At 43.7% G+C, this 20,407-nt stretch overlaps 1 protein-coding gene across 1 annotated transcript in view; it reads right to left on the reverse strand.

The window, feature by feature from the left end:
- PRKDC (protein kinase, DNA-activated, catalytic subunit) overlaps positions 1-20,407 on the reverse strand; it is a 151,149-nt gene that overhangs the window by 123,177 nt on the left and 7,565 nt on the right. The window contains 12 exon segments of the mRNA XM_032609378.1: positions 164-250; positions 955-1,114; positions 1,470-1,585; positions 2,976-3,128; positions 4,421-4,546; positions 5,155-5,204; positions 5,585-5,753; positions 6,423-6,587; positions 7,884-8,030; positions 11,430-11,587; positions 12,040-12,070; positions 12,153-12,208. Coding sequence (XP_032465269.1) covers positions 164-250; positions 955-1,114; positions 1,470-1,585; positions 2,976-3,128; positions 4,421-4,546; positions 5,155-5,204; positions 5,585-5,753; positions 6,423-6,587; positions 7,884-8,030; positions 11,430-11,587; positions 12,040-12,070; positions 12,153-12,208 — 1,418 coding nt within the window.

The following is a 20,407-nucleotide window of genomic DNA, read 5'->3' on the forward strand; positions in this document are numbered from 1 at the left end:
CTACATATTTTACATTTGGTAGTGTATACATATGTCCATGCCACTCTCTCACTTCGTCCCAGCTTCCCCTTCCCCCTCCCTGTGTCCTCAAGTCCATTCTCTAAGTCTTACATTCAATTTTAAATAACCCATGACAACACTGGATAAATCATTTGAAAATTACCTCTTTACCAAATTTTGCAAACAAAGCAAAGCAAAAAGACTTTTCTGGGTCTTCAGAAGACTGTTTCTGACTCTTTGGACCAACACCCTGTCAAACAAAACAGGGAATTAGTTCAGTGAATGATAACCAGGTAACCCTGTGTCCTAATCTGGCAGTTCCCAGCCTTCCTTCCAAGGGGAACCCATTTTCATGTTGCTCAGGCCTCATGCAGAGGGGAAGTGAAATCAGCCCTGAAAACGTTTCAGGCGGAGGCCAGCGAGAAACCGAGTGGGAGGTGGGCGGGGGGGGGGGGGCTTGCCGGTCAAGACCCAAGGCCTAAGTCTGCTCCCTGCCCGGGGGTTCTGATGCACACACCTGTGGGCTGAGACACTGCTCGCGCCCAGAGCCCCAAGACACAAACCCAGGTCCTCTCCAACCTCACGGGCCACCAGATCCCCTGGGCGGCCTGGGCACAGGCTGCTGGGCGGCAGCCCAGAGCTCCTGACGAGGTGAGCCTGGAGAGGGTGTGAGTGGTGCCAGTGATGCCGGAGCACAAGCACCCCATGAGAGCCCCTGCAGAGCCAACGTCATCAGCCAGGTGTTGTAAATCAAAACAGAAAATGCTACTGGTTAAACTTTAAAGAGTGTCATCCAATTGCCACTCACATTATCAGTCTTTCAAAATACAGATAATAAAATTAGTAGACTTTAAAACTGCAATATGCTATCATGTTGCATTTTAGAAGGTATTTATACACACTCATGTGATCTAAGAAACAGGAATATTCAGTGTCCTTCAAAACAACACTTACCTCAAAATATTTTATTTTCCTGGCATTTCTCACAGCAATAGATAGCAATTTGTAGAAACCACTAATGAATGGCAACCGTGTAGACTGCAGAATTAATTCATATGCAAAGGAGCATACCCATGGCTCAAAAAATTCTACATGTTTCTCAGGAAGAATCTCCCTGTAAAAACAAATGTAAAGCTCAATGTAGAAATTCTCATCATATACTATTTTTATTCAGCTTTGAAATTATAAGAGACATAATCAAAACAAAATCATAATCTATGATTCCATTATATACCATTTTCAGGTATATCTATATTCTTTGTTTTCCCCACCTGAGGACCCTTTAAATGTATTTTTTTTAAATAGATAAATCTCAGCTGCTACATTTAAATATATTTTAAGTTTCACACAAGCAATTTTAGATTTTAAGTCCTACTATTTCATTTCTTATATCTACATAAGTGATTTTCCTATATTACAGCCAATAATTGATAATTTCCACTCTTGAACAAATAGCATTTTTTAAATACCTGCAAAATTCCACCAGGTTGATGAAAGCTGAAAAATCTTTAGGTTTAGCAGGATGCAAGTTAGCAGCTGGATCTGAAGTCGGGCTCACCCAAACGCCAGCAGCTTCATTTTCATGCTTAAAAATTAATGGCACCAAAAAAACACTGTAACATTCAATCATTCAACAAATGACTCAGCAAGTGACTCCACAGCCAAGGCCTGAGTCTTCGAGGAAGGAATGCAAAACTGAGGAGGTACAGACGGGCCTCGGAAGCTCACAGTAGGATCAAAATGACGGGACCACAGAACACGTGGCACGGGCGGCCACAGGGGACACAGACGGGGGAATAAAGGTGCACACACAGAGAGACAGGGTAGGTGGGGACTACGACTTCTCACAGGAGCAGTGGCGCCAGACAGAGGCAGAAGCTCACAACACAGAAAGGGTCAGTAATGACGTGTAGCTTTCAAAATGAGAAACAGAGGAACAGTTACCACTATTAGGTAACAGAAATATTAACATGTTCAGTCTGTGTTTCAGATTCAGGTGGAAATGTCAAGGGCAAGGCTGGAGTCTAGACCTATTTGGGAAATGCTAATCTCAGAGGCGACAGCTGACCCGGCGGACAGTGCAAGGGGAGCAGAAGACACAGAGACTAGGACATGTGCTCCAAAAGCAGGTGTGTGGCCGACAGTCTCGGGGAGGCCCTCTGGGCATGTTTGTTTGTGACATTATTTTAGACGTAAATAAATAAAAAGCCTTAAAGAGCAACAGACCACCCCCAGTGTCCCCTTCTCGTGTAAAAGCATCACGAGTGCAGCCAGGCTGACGAGGCCCAGGGCCCACCTCTGCCCCTGCAGGAACCCCTGACCAAGTGGCCTTGGGCTCGGCCATGGAAGCCAATAGGCAAAGTCGACTGAAGGAACCACGGGCTCAGCAGTGAACTGAGTGTGTTCCACAGAGTCCACGCCCACTGACTCTAGCTTCATCACCTGAGTGTCTTGTGATGAGGACTCCTCAGAGCGGACAGCAGCTCTGAGCCGGCAGCTTCACGCTAGGTCCCATCTTTGAGCCAGCCAGGAAAACAGTGCCTTAAGAACACAGGAGCAGGGGGTCTTCCCTGTCCGCCCTGGCCTACCTTCTACTGACTCCAGAGCACAGAGCTTGGAGTCTCCTCGGGTATCAACCAGAGGAACGCCAGGTTTCCCGATCCTACTGCAAAAGGCCACCTCTACACTAAGTAAGACTTGACTCTGCTATTGCTGAGCAATGAGTAACAATCCTCCTAACAACTTGTTCCAAAGAGTCGCTTTAACTTATTAAACATATAAACTACTATCTAGTAGTTCTGAACAATCTAGTACAGAATATAGGCAATGCAAATAAAAAAGCATCAAGGCCACGTATTAATGCTAATAAACCAATGTCCCGTGATGTCTACAGGTGTGAGATTCGCTCACACTGTGGCGGCAGAGGGAGTTAGTACAAAAAGGATGCAAAATTATTACTGACAAGCCCTTCTAACCTCTTGTTCCCCAACACTCTGCTTTTCCAGCGTAAGATCCAATTTCTCGATAATCTTCAAAACTGATTTTACAAATTCATCATACAGCAAACGATTCAGACTTGGAAGGGAGGAATTCACAAAGAGAAATGCTTCATCTGCTAAAAGAGAATCCTTAAAATAAAGAAAATAATAAATTTCAACATGCTGTGCCAAAAAGTATGAGTACCAGTATTAAATAAGCGCTATGCCACATAAAGATGTGCACATACTTAGGCATTATGGAAACCCCTGTGTAAACTACAGCAGATCTACCTCAAAGTTGGTCAAGCTGGAAAATGTAGGTTCCTTCCTAAATTATTGGACATTACCATTTCAGTCAGATACGACTTACGCAGTCATGTAACAAACACAAACAGTACTAAATGAGAAGATTTAGGCCAATCCTTGTCAAAGTATTTACTACATTAATGTGTGTGTGTGTGTGTGTGTGTACACACATCTGTATACTATACATGGTGTGTCTACGTGCAAATGCACATGCATGTACATACGCACATATACACGTGTGCACATATAAATACGCATGTACTCACACATGCATGCATGCATACGTATGTATAAATATGTATCTATTCTCAGAATGGATTTAAAGTATTATCATCTATTATTTCTTTAAAACTGAAATATTCTACCTTTCCAAAAATATGGACCAATTACTCTGCCTTTACTCAAATAGTCTATGAAACTTAACCTCAAAATGTATCTAACATCACATATAAGAAAGCATATTTTAGGTAAAATTATTAACATTGTTATACTATTTTACCTCAATAAGAAAAACTTCTAAGATTTTTCACAGGATAGGAACCATCTATTGACAAACACTGCTTTTCCTAGGCTATGAATGCTTTGTCAAAGACTATGTTAAACGGTGGCCAGAATCTGGCTTGGAGCAGACACTGCTGAAACACCTGCCAGAAACGTAGGAGGCGTGATTCTGACCGTGACAAACAGCCGTGCACCCATCTCCTTTGTACCTACTACATCAACCGGATTTACCTTCAGCTTTAGCAAATAAAAAGAGCACAGCTCTCCCGCGGTGATAACACTGCCTGCCAGGTTCTTTTTATCCACCAGCCTGGGTCTGTTTGAAAGAACAACCCTGCACCAATTACACTATGTATGCTGCTTCTTTGCTAAAACGAGGACTCAGCTATGGTAATTCATTAACTTTAAATGAGTTCTATGATTTTGTTCTTTTTATTTGATTTTTTTCAAGTCTCACTTTAACTATCCTAACTTACACTGTTTTAATTTTTCATTACCTGAAGTACTTAAAAAAAGAAAAAGCCCTATTGAAAGTTAGTAAAATATACTTCTGAAGTAATTCTTAGGTGTAAAACTATGGAAACTAATAAAGAGGAACTAAGGTACTTCTGTGGCTTTAAAGTGGTCGTTTTTACCGTCATCTGGTCACAGCTCAGGAGATTTCTAAAAAGATCCAAATAGTCTTTGTAGGTGGGCACTCGCCATTTGCCGGTTCTAGCTTCCCCTGACACACAACAGTGCTCAGACTCGGGCTCAGCACCCTGGTGGGAAGACAAACATCCAATACTGAGGGCGGATCGGAGAACAGCAGCACTGCTGCACTTCTGCTTTCTGCTGTCAGAGTTCTCTAAGCTAAAAGAGCCCCCAGCTGCAGACCCTAATTTGCTTGAGGAAGATAGCATATTATGAAAGCATAATAAAAAGGCTGGAAAAAAGTCACAATTTTCTAACGAGGACTAAAACAGTGATGCACTAACAAGTGTTTCAAAACAATATCCAAGGTATGTGTTATGAATAATTTACCTCAACTTCTTATACAGAGCTCTCATCTCATCCTATTTCCTGTTAACTTAAAGTAACTAAGACATGCCTCCCATAATATACCTAAGTATTTTGTCCTACAGCTTCAAGAGGAAAAGATCCCTTTTTGTAAAAATGTATTTATACTAGTAAGGTTATGTTTAAGGATGTCTCATAACCATCACCGGAAAAAGTACTTAGGTATTACAGCCTATACTTTTCAAAATGTAGCTAATGGCTAATAACAAAAAAACCACTTTTGTATATTTACAGACTAAAAACTCCAGCAACATCTTTAGCTTTCAAGATGACAAAAGACTAACTTTCAAATCATACATTCAGAATTTACCTTTTGAAGGATCACTGGTTTAGAACATATTCTGATTAAACCTTGATGCACTATAAAAAGAAAATGAAAACAAAAAAGAAAAATACACTGAAAAATATAACCACTCAATAAAAATGACAGCCATTATCTTTTTGAACATAACTTACCTCTCAAATTTTTCTCTAAGTTTGGTAATATCTTTAGTTTTAATTTTTTTTCTTTTTTTTCTTTTGTTTTAAATTTTAGACTATTAAGATTCAAAAGCAAAAGAAAGGAAAAAAATTCAAAAAATGGATAGAAAAAGGATATTTTGGTCCACCAAAATATTAGGAGTTCTCCAAGAGGCATCAAAAGATACAAAAGAATTTGGCAACCAGATGTTCTTTATATCAAACAACATGTTAAGTATTAACCATTCATCATCCTCAAAACAAGTAAATTCCAAACTCACCCATAGTACTAATGCAATTCCAGAGAACTGGTCCTTTTTCTGCCAAGGCCAGGAAAACTTTCACTATGGCTTTGCAACACACCAACTGCATTTTTGGACCGTACTGGGGGAAACTGTCTATCTGCACGACCACGAGGTGCTCCAGAACTGGCATGTGCACCTCAGGAACCTGCCAGAGAGGAGAGCACACGAAGAGCTAGGGCAGGCAATGAATAACTACAGGGACCATACAGACAGTCACAGTAAACACAACGCCGTTAGACATGTATCAGATGAATGAAAAACCAGTATTACCTAATCTGCTAATTTGTTGCTGTGATTATCTAAAAAAAAAATCAGAGTAACTGTCTAAATGATACTTAAGGTGCAATTCTACCCCAAGCAGCAATCTGAATCTTTAAGAAAGATAAAAAGTAACAAATCATTTTTCCTGCTTTGGGAACAAAAAGTCAAGTTTCATGACAAAAACCGTACCGATACAAAATACTAGCTAAAAATGTCACCTTGGGGACTTCCCTGGTGCTCCAGTGGATAAGACTCCGTGCTCCCAATGCAAGGGGCCCAGGTTCAATCCCTATTTGGGGAACTAGACCCTACAGGCATGCCACAACTAGGGAGCCCGCCTGCTACAACTAAGGAGCCCACGTGGCACAACTAAGACCCGGTACAACCCAATAAATAAATATAAATAAATAAAGATATTAGAAAAAAAAGGTCACCTTGCCCACAATGTGCCCGTACTGAACGCATATTAACTCCTGCTACGCCATCAAATTACCTGAAGAACGGAGGTTAAACAGTCACAACTGTGCTCCGTTTAACCAACTATCTCACTCACCGTATCAAGGTGAAGCAAGACACTGGCAACAGACTGGAGGAAACTGGGCATCTGGTAGACGTGGTCCTCAGCCGTGTCTGTCTCGGTGAGGAACAGCTGCCGGCAGCGCTGAACAAGCTCCACGAACATGAAGCCAACGTCTTCTTCGTTTATAACCTTGCAAGGCTTTAGGGAAGGAAAACAAGCCTTTGTCAACCTTACCAACCTCAAAATAACGGTGTCTGAGGTGTCGTGTTAAGCCATGTTGTTATAAACTGAATGTTAACAAGCTTTTTAATGGAGAAGAAATACAGATATAAAATACAGCGTATGTTCTAAAGATGCTTTCTAAAAAATCTGTAAGTACATTCTGAACAGCTATTAATACACAACACACCTACTGAACCCTGTGTTCTAGGCACTGGGAAGACAGTAGTTATCAAAGACAACTGGGTGCAGGCCCTCCCCAGAGGCCAGTCGCCCAGAGGAAGGGACAGACCCAAACCCCGGAGGCACAGCACACGGCACCCAGAGGCACCTTCCTCACTCAGGCACCCGGCTGTGCCGTCCTCCGCCCGGCCGCGTGCTCCCGAGGCCCCTTAGACTTCGGCTCAAGTCCCTCCTCCAGGAGACTCTGGCCCCTGTATCTTTGCCGCGTCCTCTCCCTTCCTCCCTGTTGGCCACGCTCTGGCTACACTACGTCACCACAACGAACAAGTCCCAGCTGGCCAGACCTCAGGGTCTGAAGCTGTGAAGCCCAGGCTCTCGGTCACCTCTGAGCCTTCTCACACAGTTTCTTCTGCCCTAAGTACACTGAAAGGAGCCGCAGAGACAAGTGGAGATAAAGGTTTATTTTTAAGGGGAAAGGATCATCTGGAAACAAATGAGGAAGCACGAGGGAAGGAGTGAGGAGTGGTGTGGAGGGCTGGAAACAGAAGCACAGACCCTACAGCAGGGAAGCGCCCTGGGAGGCAGATCTGCAGAGGCAGGGAGTGACGCCCTCTGTCGAGTGGAAGCACCCACGGCGACAGTCAAGGTCCCTAAACAGACCTCACGCAGGCACAGGGAGGGGCTCTCGCTAGCGCGCCAAGCGTCACCACCAAACTGCACCTCATCAACAACAGGCAGCGTGGCAGTGGGAAAAACGTGCTGTTTCTCATCTTCAGGTCGGAGTTATGTCTCGGTTCTGTCCACTGTTCGCTGTGTGCCCTTTCACGAGTTACCTAATTTCTCTGGGCCTCAGTTTCCCCACCAGTAAGGTGGAATCATATTCCTAAAAGCTTGTGGGAGAGTTATGAGTATTTGAGATAATACACATACAGAATCCTAGTACACAGCAGGCACTGAAAAAAACAAGTTAATAACAAAGCAAGTAAGAACAATATTTTCACAAGTGTGAGATGCTATTCAAAATACAATAAAGTACATTACTTTAAACACTCAAGTGAAACTAAAAAGACAAGAGTAAATTAATGGGCATACCCCTGCAAAGAGTCCATATCCTCGAACGGCGATGGACAAGTCCTTGCTGTTTGCGTCCACGTTTCTGATGATGCCATAGAACTGCTCCATGAAGTACCGCAGCTTACTTCTGTGCATCTCTGCGTTGTTCGCTACCATAAAAGAAAGCTGCAATGGCATAATGTTTACTTTAGAGACACTTCTAGGAAAACAAAGGAATCTATCCAAATGTGAAAAGGCTAGAACTGCTGAGTAAGACATTATCAATGTGTTGTCACAGTTCCACAGTTGTTTTTACTCATAAAGAACCATTTCTTCCATCTGCTTGCTTAGTCTTCAACAGGTTCAGAAAAGGCACTTTCTCAAGTAAGCCTTTATTATACGTGATGCTTTTACTAGAGAAAGGGACTGAAAGAGACCAGGCAGATGCAGGAAGACATTTGCACAAAACACAGGCTCCGGACGAAAGCTCCCTGATGAAGCAGAAGGCATCTTTAGACTCATCTGTGACTCATGGTGACACAGAGCTGGGCAGCCCAGTGGCCGGTGAGTTCAGTCACCAACAGACTGGGACCCACAGGAGAGAACATGGGGACGGCTCAAAACTAAAAATCAGAAAGAGGGCTTCCCTGGTGGCGCAGTGGTTGAGAGTCCACCTGCCGATGCAGGGGACGCGGGTTCGTGCCCCGGTCCAGGAGGATCCCACATGCCGCGGGGCAGCTGGGCCCGTGAGCTATGGCTGCTGGGCCTGCGCGTCCGGAGCCTGTGCTCCGCAACGGGAGAGGCCACAATGGTGAGAGGCCCGCGTACCACCAAAAAAAAAAAAAAAAAAATCAGAAAGACAAGTGTCTTATGTGCCTTTCTGAGTACAGGTTTTTTACCTCCTTAGGTAGATTTATTCTTCCTTAGGTAGGTATTTTATTCTTTTTGTTGCAATGCTGAATGGTATTGTTTCCTTAATTTCTCTTTCTGATCTTTTGTTGTTAGTGTATAGGAATGCAAGAGATTTCTGTGCATTAATTTTGTATCCTGCAACTTCACCAAATTCATTGATTAGCTCTAGTAGTTTTCTGGTGGCATCTTTAGGATTCTCTATAGTATCATGTCATCTGCAAACAGTGACAGTTTTACTTCTTCTTTTCCAAATTGTATACCTTTTATTTCCTTTTCTTCTCTGACTGCCGTGGCTAGAACTTCCAAAACTATGTTGAATAATAGTGGCGAGAGTGGACATCCTCGTCTTGTTCCTGATCTTAGAGGAAATGCTTTCAGTTTATCACCACTGAGAATGACGTTTCCTGTGGGTTTGTCGTATATGGCCTTTATTATGTTGAGGTATGTTCCCTCTATACCCACTTTCTGGAGAGTTTTTATCATAAATGGGTGTTGAATTCTATCAAAAGCTTTTTCTGCATCTCTTGAGATGATCATATGGTTTTTCTTCTTCATTTGTTAATGTAGTTTACCACATTGATTGATTTGCGTATACTGAAAAATCCTTGCATCCCTGGGATAAATCCCACTTCACCATGGTGTATGACACAAACAGATGGAGAGATATACCATGTTCTGGGATTGGAAAAATCAATATTGTGAAAATGACTATACTACCCAAAGCATTCTACAGATTCAGTGCAATCCCTATCAAATTACCAGTGGCATTTTTTACAAAATTAGAACAAAAAAATCTTAAAATTTGTATGGAGACACAAAAGATCCCGAAGAGCCAAAGCAGTCTTGAGAGAAAAAAAAAAACGGAGCTGGAGGAATCAGACTCCCAGACTTCAGACTATACTACAAAGCTACAGTAATCAAGATAATATGGTACTGGCACAAAAACAGAAATACAGATCAATGGAACAGGATAGAAAGCCCAGAGATAAACCCACACACCTATGGTCAACTAATCTATGACAAAAGAGGCAAGAATATACAATGGAAAAAAGACAGTCTCTTCAATAAGTGGTGCCGGGAAAACTGGACAGCTACATGTATAAGAATGAAATTAGAACACTCCCTAACACCATACACAAAAATAAAGTGGAAATGGATTAAAGACCTAAATATAAGACCAGACACTATAAAACTCTTGGAGGAAAACATAGGAAGAACACTCTTTGACATAAATCACAGCAAGATCTTTTTTGACCCACCTCCTAGAGTAATGGAAATAAAAACAAAAATAAACAAATGGGACCTAATGAAACTTCAAAGCTTTTGCACAGGGCTTCCCTGGTGGCGCAGTGGTTGAGAGTCCGCCTGCCGATGCAGGGGACACGGGTTCGTGCTCCGGTCTGGGAAGATCCCACATGCCCCGGAGCAGTTGGGCCTGTGAGCCATGGCCACTGAGCCCGTGCGTCTGGAGCCTGTGCTCCGCAGCGGGAGAGGCCACAACAGTGAGAGGCCCGCGTACCGCAAAAAAAAAAAAAAAAAAAAAAAAAAAAGAATGGTAAACCACTACAGGAAAAAAAGATCATCAACAGTCACCACGGAAATTCAAATTAAAATCACAGTAGGGTAACACCGTACACCCATCAGAGGGGCTGAAATTAAAGACTGGCAATACTAGGTGCTGGCAAGAACGTGGGGTGGCTGGAACTTACCGGTGGGGATGGAAAACGGTGCAAACAGTTTGAAAAGGAGTTTAGCAGTTGCTCATAAACTGCAACCTATCCCTACCATGCACCCCAGCAAAGCCCCTTCCAGGTGTCTGCTCCAGAGCCATGAGAACAGTCGGCAAGGGTGCTGCTCTTCAATGCCCTCAGCTGCTCCCGCTACAAGAGCCCCCGCAGCCCAACCCCTGGTAGCCATGCGTCTGCTGCTGCATCTGGGACTCTATTTCTGTTTTGTGGATGGGTTCATTTGTACCCTTTTTTTAGATTCCACATGTAAGTGCTATTTTATGAAAAAATAAAATAAAATAAAATAAAGCAGTAAAACGCCCCAGGAGTCCCTACAGGAGCTGTGGGATATGCCTGCAGCAGGACAGCAGCTGTGCCCCAGGTGCGTGAGGGCTCCCAATGCCGCTCTTCAGAATTTCCATCAGCGCCGCCCCAGCCAGTCTCATTCCCACCACCAGCCCACCCCTTGGGTGTTTCCAGCTGCCACTGGGCACTCAGAACCACAGCACCTGCTCCTTGGCCAATGGAGACACCCAGCCACCTGCAGGCTCCCCCTGCACCCACACCCCGGCTGGACCTTGAAAGACCCCAGGGTAGGTGGGCTCATCTCCGTCACGAAGCCACAGAGACACAAGCATCTTGTCTTAACATGGCAGCTGACGCTGACCCCCACCTTCACTGGGCCACCGGCTCCAGGGAGCCCTGGCCTCCCAACCGTCTCTCCCTGCCGCCACTTCTTCTGTCCAACCTTAGCTCTGAGGCCCTGATCCGATCTGGCATCTTCTGAACTTTCTTCCAGACCTGCTGCCACCATGCGGCTGATGGATAAGCATGCTTTTTCTTTAAGTACCATGGAAGCTAATGGATCAACTTGTATTTACTTTTCAGACGTTCATGCACAAGATTGGAATTTAATTGTTTGCATAGAAAGAATTTTAAACAGTACCTGTTTCAGGAAAGATTCCAGAGCTGAATATGCAGCTTTTTTCAATTCTGTATTTGTGTGGCTGCACCATTTCGACAGGATTTCAAACAAGGAAACGTAGTTGTCCAGGAGGCAGGTGCTAAACTGAGATGCATGCAGGGTAAATATGGACAGGCCAGCTGCAAATGCAAAATACATCACGTTTAAAATAAGACAACAAAGGGCGGAACAAAGAGCTAAGAAAAAGCTTCAGGCACACGTCAAATTAAAACTGTGCTCACAAAGGAGGCTCCAGTGGTCCCTGAGACCTCTGATGCCTCCATCCTCCATCTGAATCGACAGGCCCGTGACTCCCAAAACAAAGGCCGGAAGAAGGATCAGGGTTTATTCAGATAAAGTCAGAATCAAACAATCTGGATCCCCTGAGAGTTGCTCTGAAGAGATTTTTTTCTGCAATCATGTGATCTAAGTGTGACCTTCTCAACCAGCGCCCAAGAGGCCCCGTCATAACCACGTGGGAGCCTCACAGGTGTCATTGCACTGACTTTCACTCACAGTTTAAGCAAACGTTCACTCAATGCACTAAGTTAATAATCTGAAACATTCCAGCTCATTAAATATAGGATCTTACCCAAAGGCACCGCGTATCTCTTCAGATCAATCTATTAAAAAAAAAATTTACCATCAATGTTTGACAACCACAAGGCTCAGCTGGAAAAGAATGAGAGGAATATTAAATCTTACCTGAGGACAGATTGCCTTCAGTGCAAAGTCAAAAATCTCCCTTGAAGTCTGGGGATCTGGGGAAAAACAGACAGCAGCCGCTGTCACACAGCGTAATAGTATCATCTGACCAAGCTCACAAGGTATTGAGACTAACAGCTCTGTTTCAGACAGCACGGCCTCCTCCTCCCTCACCTGGCTTCACCCGACAGACCCTTAAACACTGTCCCGCTTGCGCTGACAGCGACCGGCGCTGCCTGTGCTGAGCTGGACTCTGCTCTGGTCTCCTGGCATCACCTCCTCCAGAGGAGCCTCCCTCAGGCATCCTGCGGGCCTCTCTGCCCAGGCTCCCGAGCTGACCCCGCCCACACACACAGCTGTACACATCGTGTCTCGGGAGACTGCCAAGGCCGTGTCCTGAGATCTCCTTTCTCCCACAGGACCCAGTCCTACGTGGTGCGCACACGCTAAGTGTGGATGCTACACAGCGGCCACAGCTACACACGTCCGGGACGAAAAGCTAGGTCTGGCCTGCAGCTCAATAAACAGCGGACGGACTTCAGCTGCTCACTGCCGCCGAGAATCATGGCTCTCGGCGCTGCACTAAAGCACACCTCAGCCAAAGCAGGCAGGCAGACCTCATAAACATCAAGGCCCAGACCTGTTCCTCAGAAAAATCACCGCGCGGAAGCCCCTCTCACACTGACCCCGCATTCTGTGCGACCTCACCCCTCCCCAGCACTCTGCAGCAGGCAGCCCAGCTCTCGTGACCCCGACCACAGCCGGCAGCCTGGATGCCTGGGAACCCACTGCTCCCGCTGCCCGGAACGTCCTCCCCAGCCCCTCCCCAGCCGGCCCCTCGCCAACCCTGCAGGCCTTTGCCTCTCGTCACCTCGCCAGAAAGAACCGTGGGCTGTGCACCTCCTCCATCTCTCCATGCTCCAGATTCCCACCCACAGCACCCGGCGTGCATGCACAAATGAACCCTGAAATCTGCGGAGCTTGTGCTCCTCGTCTGTCTTCTCACCACGCTGAGCTCGCGATGGCAGGAACCCAGGGATTCCCAACTCTGAGCCCAGCACCCAATCCATCACTCTTCAGACAGAAGACACCCAGGAAAGACGTGCTCTATGAACAAACGTATTAGTACTGAGTATTACCGCCTGAAGTCACATAATCACAGCGTGACGATAAACTGCAAATTTTAGCCTCATACCAAGGCTTAAATCCCAGTCCTGCCACGTGCTGGTTACATTAGTTTCCTGTCGCTGCTGTGACCAATTATCACAAACTCAGAGGCTTAAAACCACACAAACTTATCACCACAGTTCTGGAGGTGAGAAATCTGAAACCAAGATCACAGCTACAAGTAGAAAACTCTCTGAAAACGCCCTGGGACCAGGACAGACCATGCACAGCTGAAGGCAGAAAGGAGCACCCACGCAGAGGAGCCGGCGCAGCGTGGCCTCTGCTCCCCCAGCACTGCGACCGCAGGGTCCGGACCCACATCGGGCTCCCCAGCTGGAGACCCTGCACCCGCAAGACGAGCCCCCAGAACATCCGGGAGAGCCAGGGGACTGCAGGGAACGAGAGCCGCTCCCCCCGAGGCCCAGCACAGGGGCTGCAGCTCGAAAAGCGTCTGGGTCTCCTCTCCCACGAAGGAGTGGCATGGACTCACTCCAAATCGTGTGCCAGAGGGGCAGGACTCTGCTGGCACGTTCTCAGGGTCCCCAGGGGCTGGCGGGCACCAGATGCTGGCTGTGGGAGCCCTGCCCTCCACCGAGCTGGCTGGGTACCACCAGCCCCTTTCTGACTCCCCATCTTACCCGTCAGCCCCGCTCACCCCACCCGGTTTCAGCTGCAGACCCACCATGGCCTGCGCTCCTCCCAAGCAGCCCCCGCCCCACCAGTCCTGGTGCGTGCCCTCGGCCGGCACCAGAGCCCCTCCAAATCCACCCCTGCCTGGCCAGACACCTCTGGCCAGCACCAGCATCCCCCAACGTGGCTCCTGCCCCAAGGGCTGGCCGCACACACCGGAGCACCAGCAACAGCTGTATCCGGGCCTCAGAGCCCAGCGCACACGGTAGTGCACGGGAGGCCAGCCTGGCCCGGCCACACAGGGGACGCTCCTGGGGCACCCGGCTCCAATGCAGTCTGGGGGCACTGCACTACCGGGCCCCACAGGGCACCTTCTATACCAAGACCAGGAAATGCAGCTGACCTACCAAACACACAGCATCAGGCAAGATGAGGAGCGAAGGAGCGTGTCCCCTCCTGCCCTGCTGACAGGAAAGTAAACTGCTGCAGCCGCTGAGAAAAACTGTGCGGTGGCTCCTCAAAACTCAAAAATAAAACTACCACATGATCAAACTACAACCCCGCAGCCTGTGGAAGGAAAACCACACCCCAGAAAGACAGACAAAATGAAAAGGCAGAGAACTCTGTACCAGATGAAGAAACAAGACAAGACCCCAGGAAAACCACTAAGTGAAGTGGAGATAGGCAACCTCCCAGAATAAAAATTCAAAATAACGACAGTGAAGATGATCCAGAAGCTCAGAAAAAGAATGGAGGCAAAGATGGAGAAGATGCAAGAAATGTTTAACAAAGACGTAGAACAATTAAAGAACAGATACCTAAAAGAATTAAAGAACAAACAGACAGGGATGAACAATACAGTAAGTGAAATGAAAAATACACTAGAAGGAATGAATAGCAGAATAACTGAGACAGAAGAATGGTAAGTGACCTGGAAGACAGAATGGTGGAATTCACTGCCACAGAACAGAATAAAGACAAAAGAATGAAAAGAAATGAAGACAGCCTAAGAGACCTCTGGGACAACATTAAATGCACCAACATTCACATAATAGGGGTCCCAGAAGGAGAAGAGAGAGAGAAAGGACCCGAGAAAATATCTGAAGAGATTGTAGTCGAAAACATCCCTAACATCGAAAAGGAAAGAGCCACCCAAGTCCAGGAAACGCACAGTGTCCCAGGCAGGATAAACCCAAGGAGAAACATGCCGAGACTCATAGTAATCAAATGGACAAAAATTAAAGACAAAGAAAAATTACTGAAAGCAACAAGGGAAACCAACAAATAACATACAAGGGAACTCCCATAAGGTTAACAGCTGATTTCTCAGCAGAAACTCTACAAGCCAGTAGGGAGTGGCATGATATATTTACAGTGATGAAAAGGAAGAACCTACAACCAAGATTACTCTACCCAACAAGGATCTCATTCAGATTTGACGGAGAAATCAAAAGCTTTACAGACAAGCAAAAGCTAAGAGAATTTGGCACCACCAAACCAGCTGTACAACAAAGGCTAGAGGAATTTCTCTAAGTGGGAAACACAAGAGAAGAAAAGGACTTACAAAAACAAACCCATAACAATTAAGAAAATGGTTATAAGAACATGCATATCAATAATTACCTTAAATGTGAATGGATTAAATGCTCCAACCAAAAGACACAGGCTCGCTAAATAGATACGAAAACAAGACCCATATATATGCTGTCTACAAGAGACCCACTTCAGACCTAGGGATACATACAGACTGAAAGTGAGGGGATGTAAAAAGATATTCCATGCAAATGGAAATCGAAAGAAAACTGGGGTAGTAATGCTCATATCAGATAAAATAGACTTTAAAATAAAGAATGTTACAAAGGACAAGGAAGGACACTACATAATGATCAAGGAATCAAACCAAGAAAAAGATATAACAATTATAAATATGTATGCACCCAACATAGGAGCACCTGAATACATATGGCAAATGCTAAACAACCACCATGAAAAGAGAAATCGACAATATCACAGTAATAGTAGGGGACTTTAACACCCCACTTACACCAATGGGCAGATCAAACAGAAAATAAATAAGGAAACACAAGCTTTAAATGATACATTAAACAAGAGGGACCTAACTGATATTTATAGGACATTCCATCCAAAAACAGCAGATTACACTTTCTTCTCAAGTGCACAAGGAACATTCTCCAGGATAGATCACATCTTGGGTCACAAATCAAGCCTCAGTAAATTTAAGAAAACTGAAATAATATCAAGCATCTTTTCTGACCGCAACGTTATGAGATTAGAAATCAATTACAGGGAAAAAAAACATAAAAAACACAAACACATGGAGGCTGAACAATACATTACTAAATAACCAAGAGATCACTGAAGAAATCAAAGAGGTAATCAAAAAATACCTAGAGACAAATGACAATGAAAACATGACGATCCAAAAACCTATGGGATGCAGCTAAAGCAGTTCTAAGAGGGAAGTTTATAGCAATACAGGGCTACCCAGGAAACAAGAAAATTTTCAAATAAACAATCTAACCTTACACCTAAAGGAACTAGAGGAAAAATAAACAGAACCCAAAGTTAGTAGAAGGAAAGAAATCATAAAGATCAGAGCTGAAATAAATGAAACAAGAACAAAGAAAACAATAACAAAGACCAAGAAAACTAAAAGCTGGTTCTTTGAGAAGACAGACAAAATTTATAAACCTTTAGCCAGACTCATCAAAAAAAAAAGAGGGAGAAGACTCAAATCAATAAAATTAGAAATGAAAAAGCAGAAGTAACAACAGAAACGGCAGAAATACCAAGCATCATAAGAGACTACTACAAGCAACTCTATGCCAATAAAATGGACAACCTGGAAGAAATGGACAAATTCTCAGAAAGGTATAAACTTCCAAGACTGAACCAAGAAGCAACAGAAAATACGAACAGACCAATCACAAGTAATGAAACTGAAACCGTGATTAAAAATCTTCCAACAAACAAAAGTCCAGGACCAGATGGCTTCACAGGTGAATTCTATAAAACATTTAGAGAAGCGCTAACACCCATCCTTCTCAAACTCTTCCAAAAAACTGCAGAGGGAGGAAGACTCCCAAACTCATTCTATGAGGCCACCATCATGCTGATACCAAAACCAGACAAAGACACTACAAAAAAAGTAAATTACAGGCCAATATCACCGATGAATATAAATGCAAAAGTCCTCAACAAAATACTAGCAAACAGAATCCAACAACATATTGAAAGGATCATACACCATGATCAACTGGGATTTATCCCAGGGATGCAAGGATTCTTCAGTATACGCAAATCAATCAATGTGATACACCATATCAACAAACTGAAGAATAAAAACCAAATGATTATCTCAATAGATGCAGACAAAGCTTGTAACAAAATTCAACACTCATTTATGATAAAAACTCTCCGGAAAGTGGGCACAGAGGGAACCTACCTCAACATAATAAAGGCCATATACGACAAACCCACAGCAAACAGCTTTCTCAATGGTGAAAAACTGAAAGCACTTCCTCTAAGATCAGGAACAAGACAAGGATGTCCACTCTCACCACTATTATTCAATACAGTTTGGAAGTCCTAGCCACAGCAATCAGAGAAGAAAAAATTAATAAAAGGAATACAAATTGGAAAGGAAGTAAAACTGTCACTGTTTGCAAATGACATCATACTATACATAGAGAATCCTAAAGATACCACCAGAAAACTACTAGAGCTAATCAATGAATCTGGCAAAGTTGCAGGATATAAAATTAATACACAGAAATCTCTTGCATTCCTATACACTAACAACAAAAGATCAGATAGAGAAATCAGGGAAATAACACCATTCACCACTGCAACAAAAAGAATAAAATACCTAGGAATGAACCTGCCTAAGGAGGTAAAAGACCTGGAGTCAGAAAACTATTAAGACACTGATGAAAGAACAAAGATGACACAAACAGATGGGGACATGTATCACATTCTTGGATTAGAAGAATCAATATTGTGAAAATGACTACTACCCAAAGCAATCTACAGATTCAATGCAACCCCTATCAAACTACCAGTGGCATTTTTTACAAAACTAGAACAAAAAGTCTTAAAATTTGTATGGAGACATAAAAGACCCCGAATAGCCAAAGCAGTCTTGAGGGAAAAAAACTGAGCTGGAGGAATCAGGCTCCTGGACTTCAGACTATATTACAAAGCTACAGTAATCAAGATAATATGGTACTGGCACAAAAACAGAAATATAGGTCAATGCAACAGGATAGGAAGTCCAGAGATAAACACACACACCTATGGTCAACTAATATATAAAATAGGAGTCAAGGATATACAATGGAGAAAAGACAGCCTCTTCAATAAGTGGTGCTGGGAAAACTGGACAGCTACATGTAAAAGAATGAAATTAGAACACTCCCTAACACCATATACACAAATAAACTCAAAATGGATTAGAGACCTAAATGTAAAACCAGACACTAGAAAACTCTTAGAGAAAAACATAGGAAGAACACTCTGACATAAATCACAGCAAGATCTTTTTTGATCCACCTCCTAGAGTAATGGAAATAAAAACAAAAATAAACAAATGGGGCGTAATGAAACTTAAAAACTTTTGCAAAACAAAGGAAACTATAAACAAGATGAAAAGACAACCCTCAGAACAGGAGAAAATATTTGCAAACGAATCAACAGATGAAGAGCATTAATCTCCAAAATATATAAACAGCTCATGCAGCTCAATACTTAAAAAAAACGAACAACCCAATCCAAAAATGGGCAGAAGACCTAAATAAACATTTCTCCAAAGAAGACACACAGATGGCCAAGAGGCACATGAAAAGCTGCTCAATATCACTAATTATTAGAGAAATGTAAATCAAAACTACAATGAGGTATCACCTCACAACAGTTAGAATGGGCACCATCAAAAAATCTACAAACAACAAATGCTGATGAGGGTGTGGAGAAAAGGGAACCCTCTTGCACTGTTGGTGGAAATGTAAATTGATACAGCCACTATGGAGAACAGTATGGAGGTGTCTTAAAAACTGAAAACAAAATTACCATATGAACCAGCAATCCCACTACTGGGCATATACCCAGAGAAAGCCATAATTCAAAAAGACACATGCACCCCAATGTTCACTGCAGCACTACTTACAATAGCCAGGTCATGGAAGCAACCTGAATTGCTCATAGACAGACAAATGGATAAAGAAGATGTGGGGGCTTCCCTGGTGGCACAGTGGTTGAGAGCCCGTGTGCCGATGTAGGGGACACGGGTTTGTGCCCCAGTCCAGGAAGATCTCACATGCCGTGGAGTGGCTGGGCCTGTGAGCCATGGACGCTGAGCCTGTGCGTCCGGAGCCTGGGCTCCGCAACGGGAGAGGCCACAGCAGTGAGAGGCCCACGTACCGCAAAAAAAAAAAAGAAAAAAGAAAAAAGATGTGGTACATACATATGAAATATTACTCAGCCATAAAAAGGAACATGGTACATACATATGAAATATTACTCAGCCATAAAAAGGAACAAACTTGGGTCATTTGTAGAGGTGTGGATGGATCTAGAGACTGTCATACAGAGTGAAGTCAGAAAGAGAAAAACAAATATAGTATATTAATGCATATATGTGAACCTAGAAAAATGGTACAGATGAACTGGTTTGCAGGGCAGAAAGAGATAAAGACAGAGAACAAACGTACGGACACCAAGGGGGTAAAGTGGCAGCGGGGTGGTGGTGGTGGTGGGATGAATTGGGAGATTGGGATTGACATATGTACACCAATATGTATTAAATAGATAACTAATAAGAACCTGCTGTATAAAAAATAAAATGCAAAAATTCAGAAAATAAATAACCACCACAGGATCCAGCAATTTCACTTCTGTGTATTTACCCAAAGAAAACAAAAATACTAATTAGAAAAAATATATGCACTCCAGTGTTCAAAACAGCATTATTTACAACAGCAAAATATGGAAGCAATCTAAGTGCCCATGGATAAATGAATGGATAAAAAAAATGTGGTGAATATTTATGTATATATACATATTTGTAGGAATACTATTCAGCCATAAAAAACAAAGAAGTCTTGCCATCTGCAACTACATGGATGGGCCTAGAGAGTGTTATGCTCAGTGAAGTAAGTCACACAGAAAGATAAACACCACGTATTTGTCTCACTTATATGTGGAATCTAAAAGACAAATGAACAAACAAAACAGAAACAGACAGATACAGAGAGCAAACTGCATGTTGCCAGAGGGAACAGAGGTGGGAGGATGAGTGACACAGGTGAAGGAGATTAAGAGCCAAAAACTTCCCATTGTGAAGTCAGTCAGTCTCGAGGATGTGCCACACAACATGGGGAATACAGTCAATCGTATCATAACAACTTCGTTTGGTGACATATGGTTACTAGACTCGTCGA

This window comes from Phocoena sinus, chromosome 17 (assembly GCF_008692025.1).
Source record: "Phocoena sinus isolate mPhoSin1 chromosome 17, mPhoSin1.pri, whole genome shotgun sequence".
Taxonomy (NCBI): domain Eukaryota; kingdom Metazoa; phylum Chordata; class Mammalia; order Artiodactyla; family Phocoenidae; genus Phocoena; species Phocoena sinus.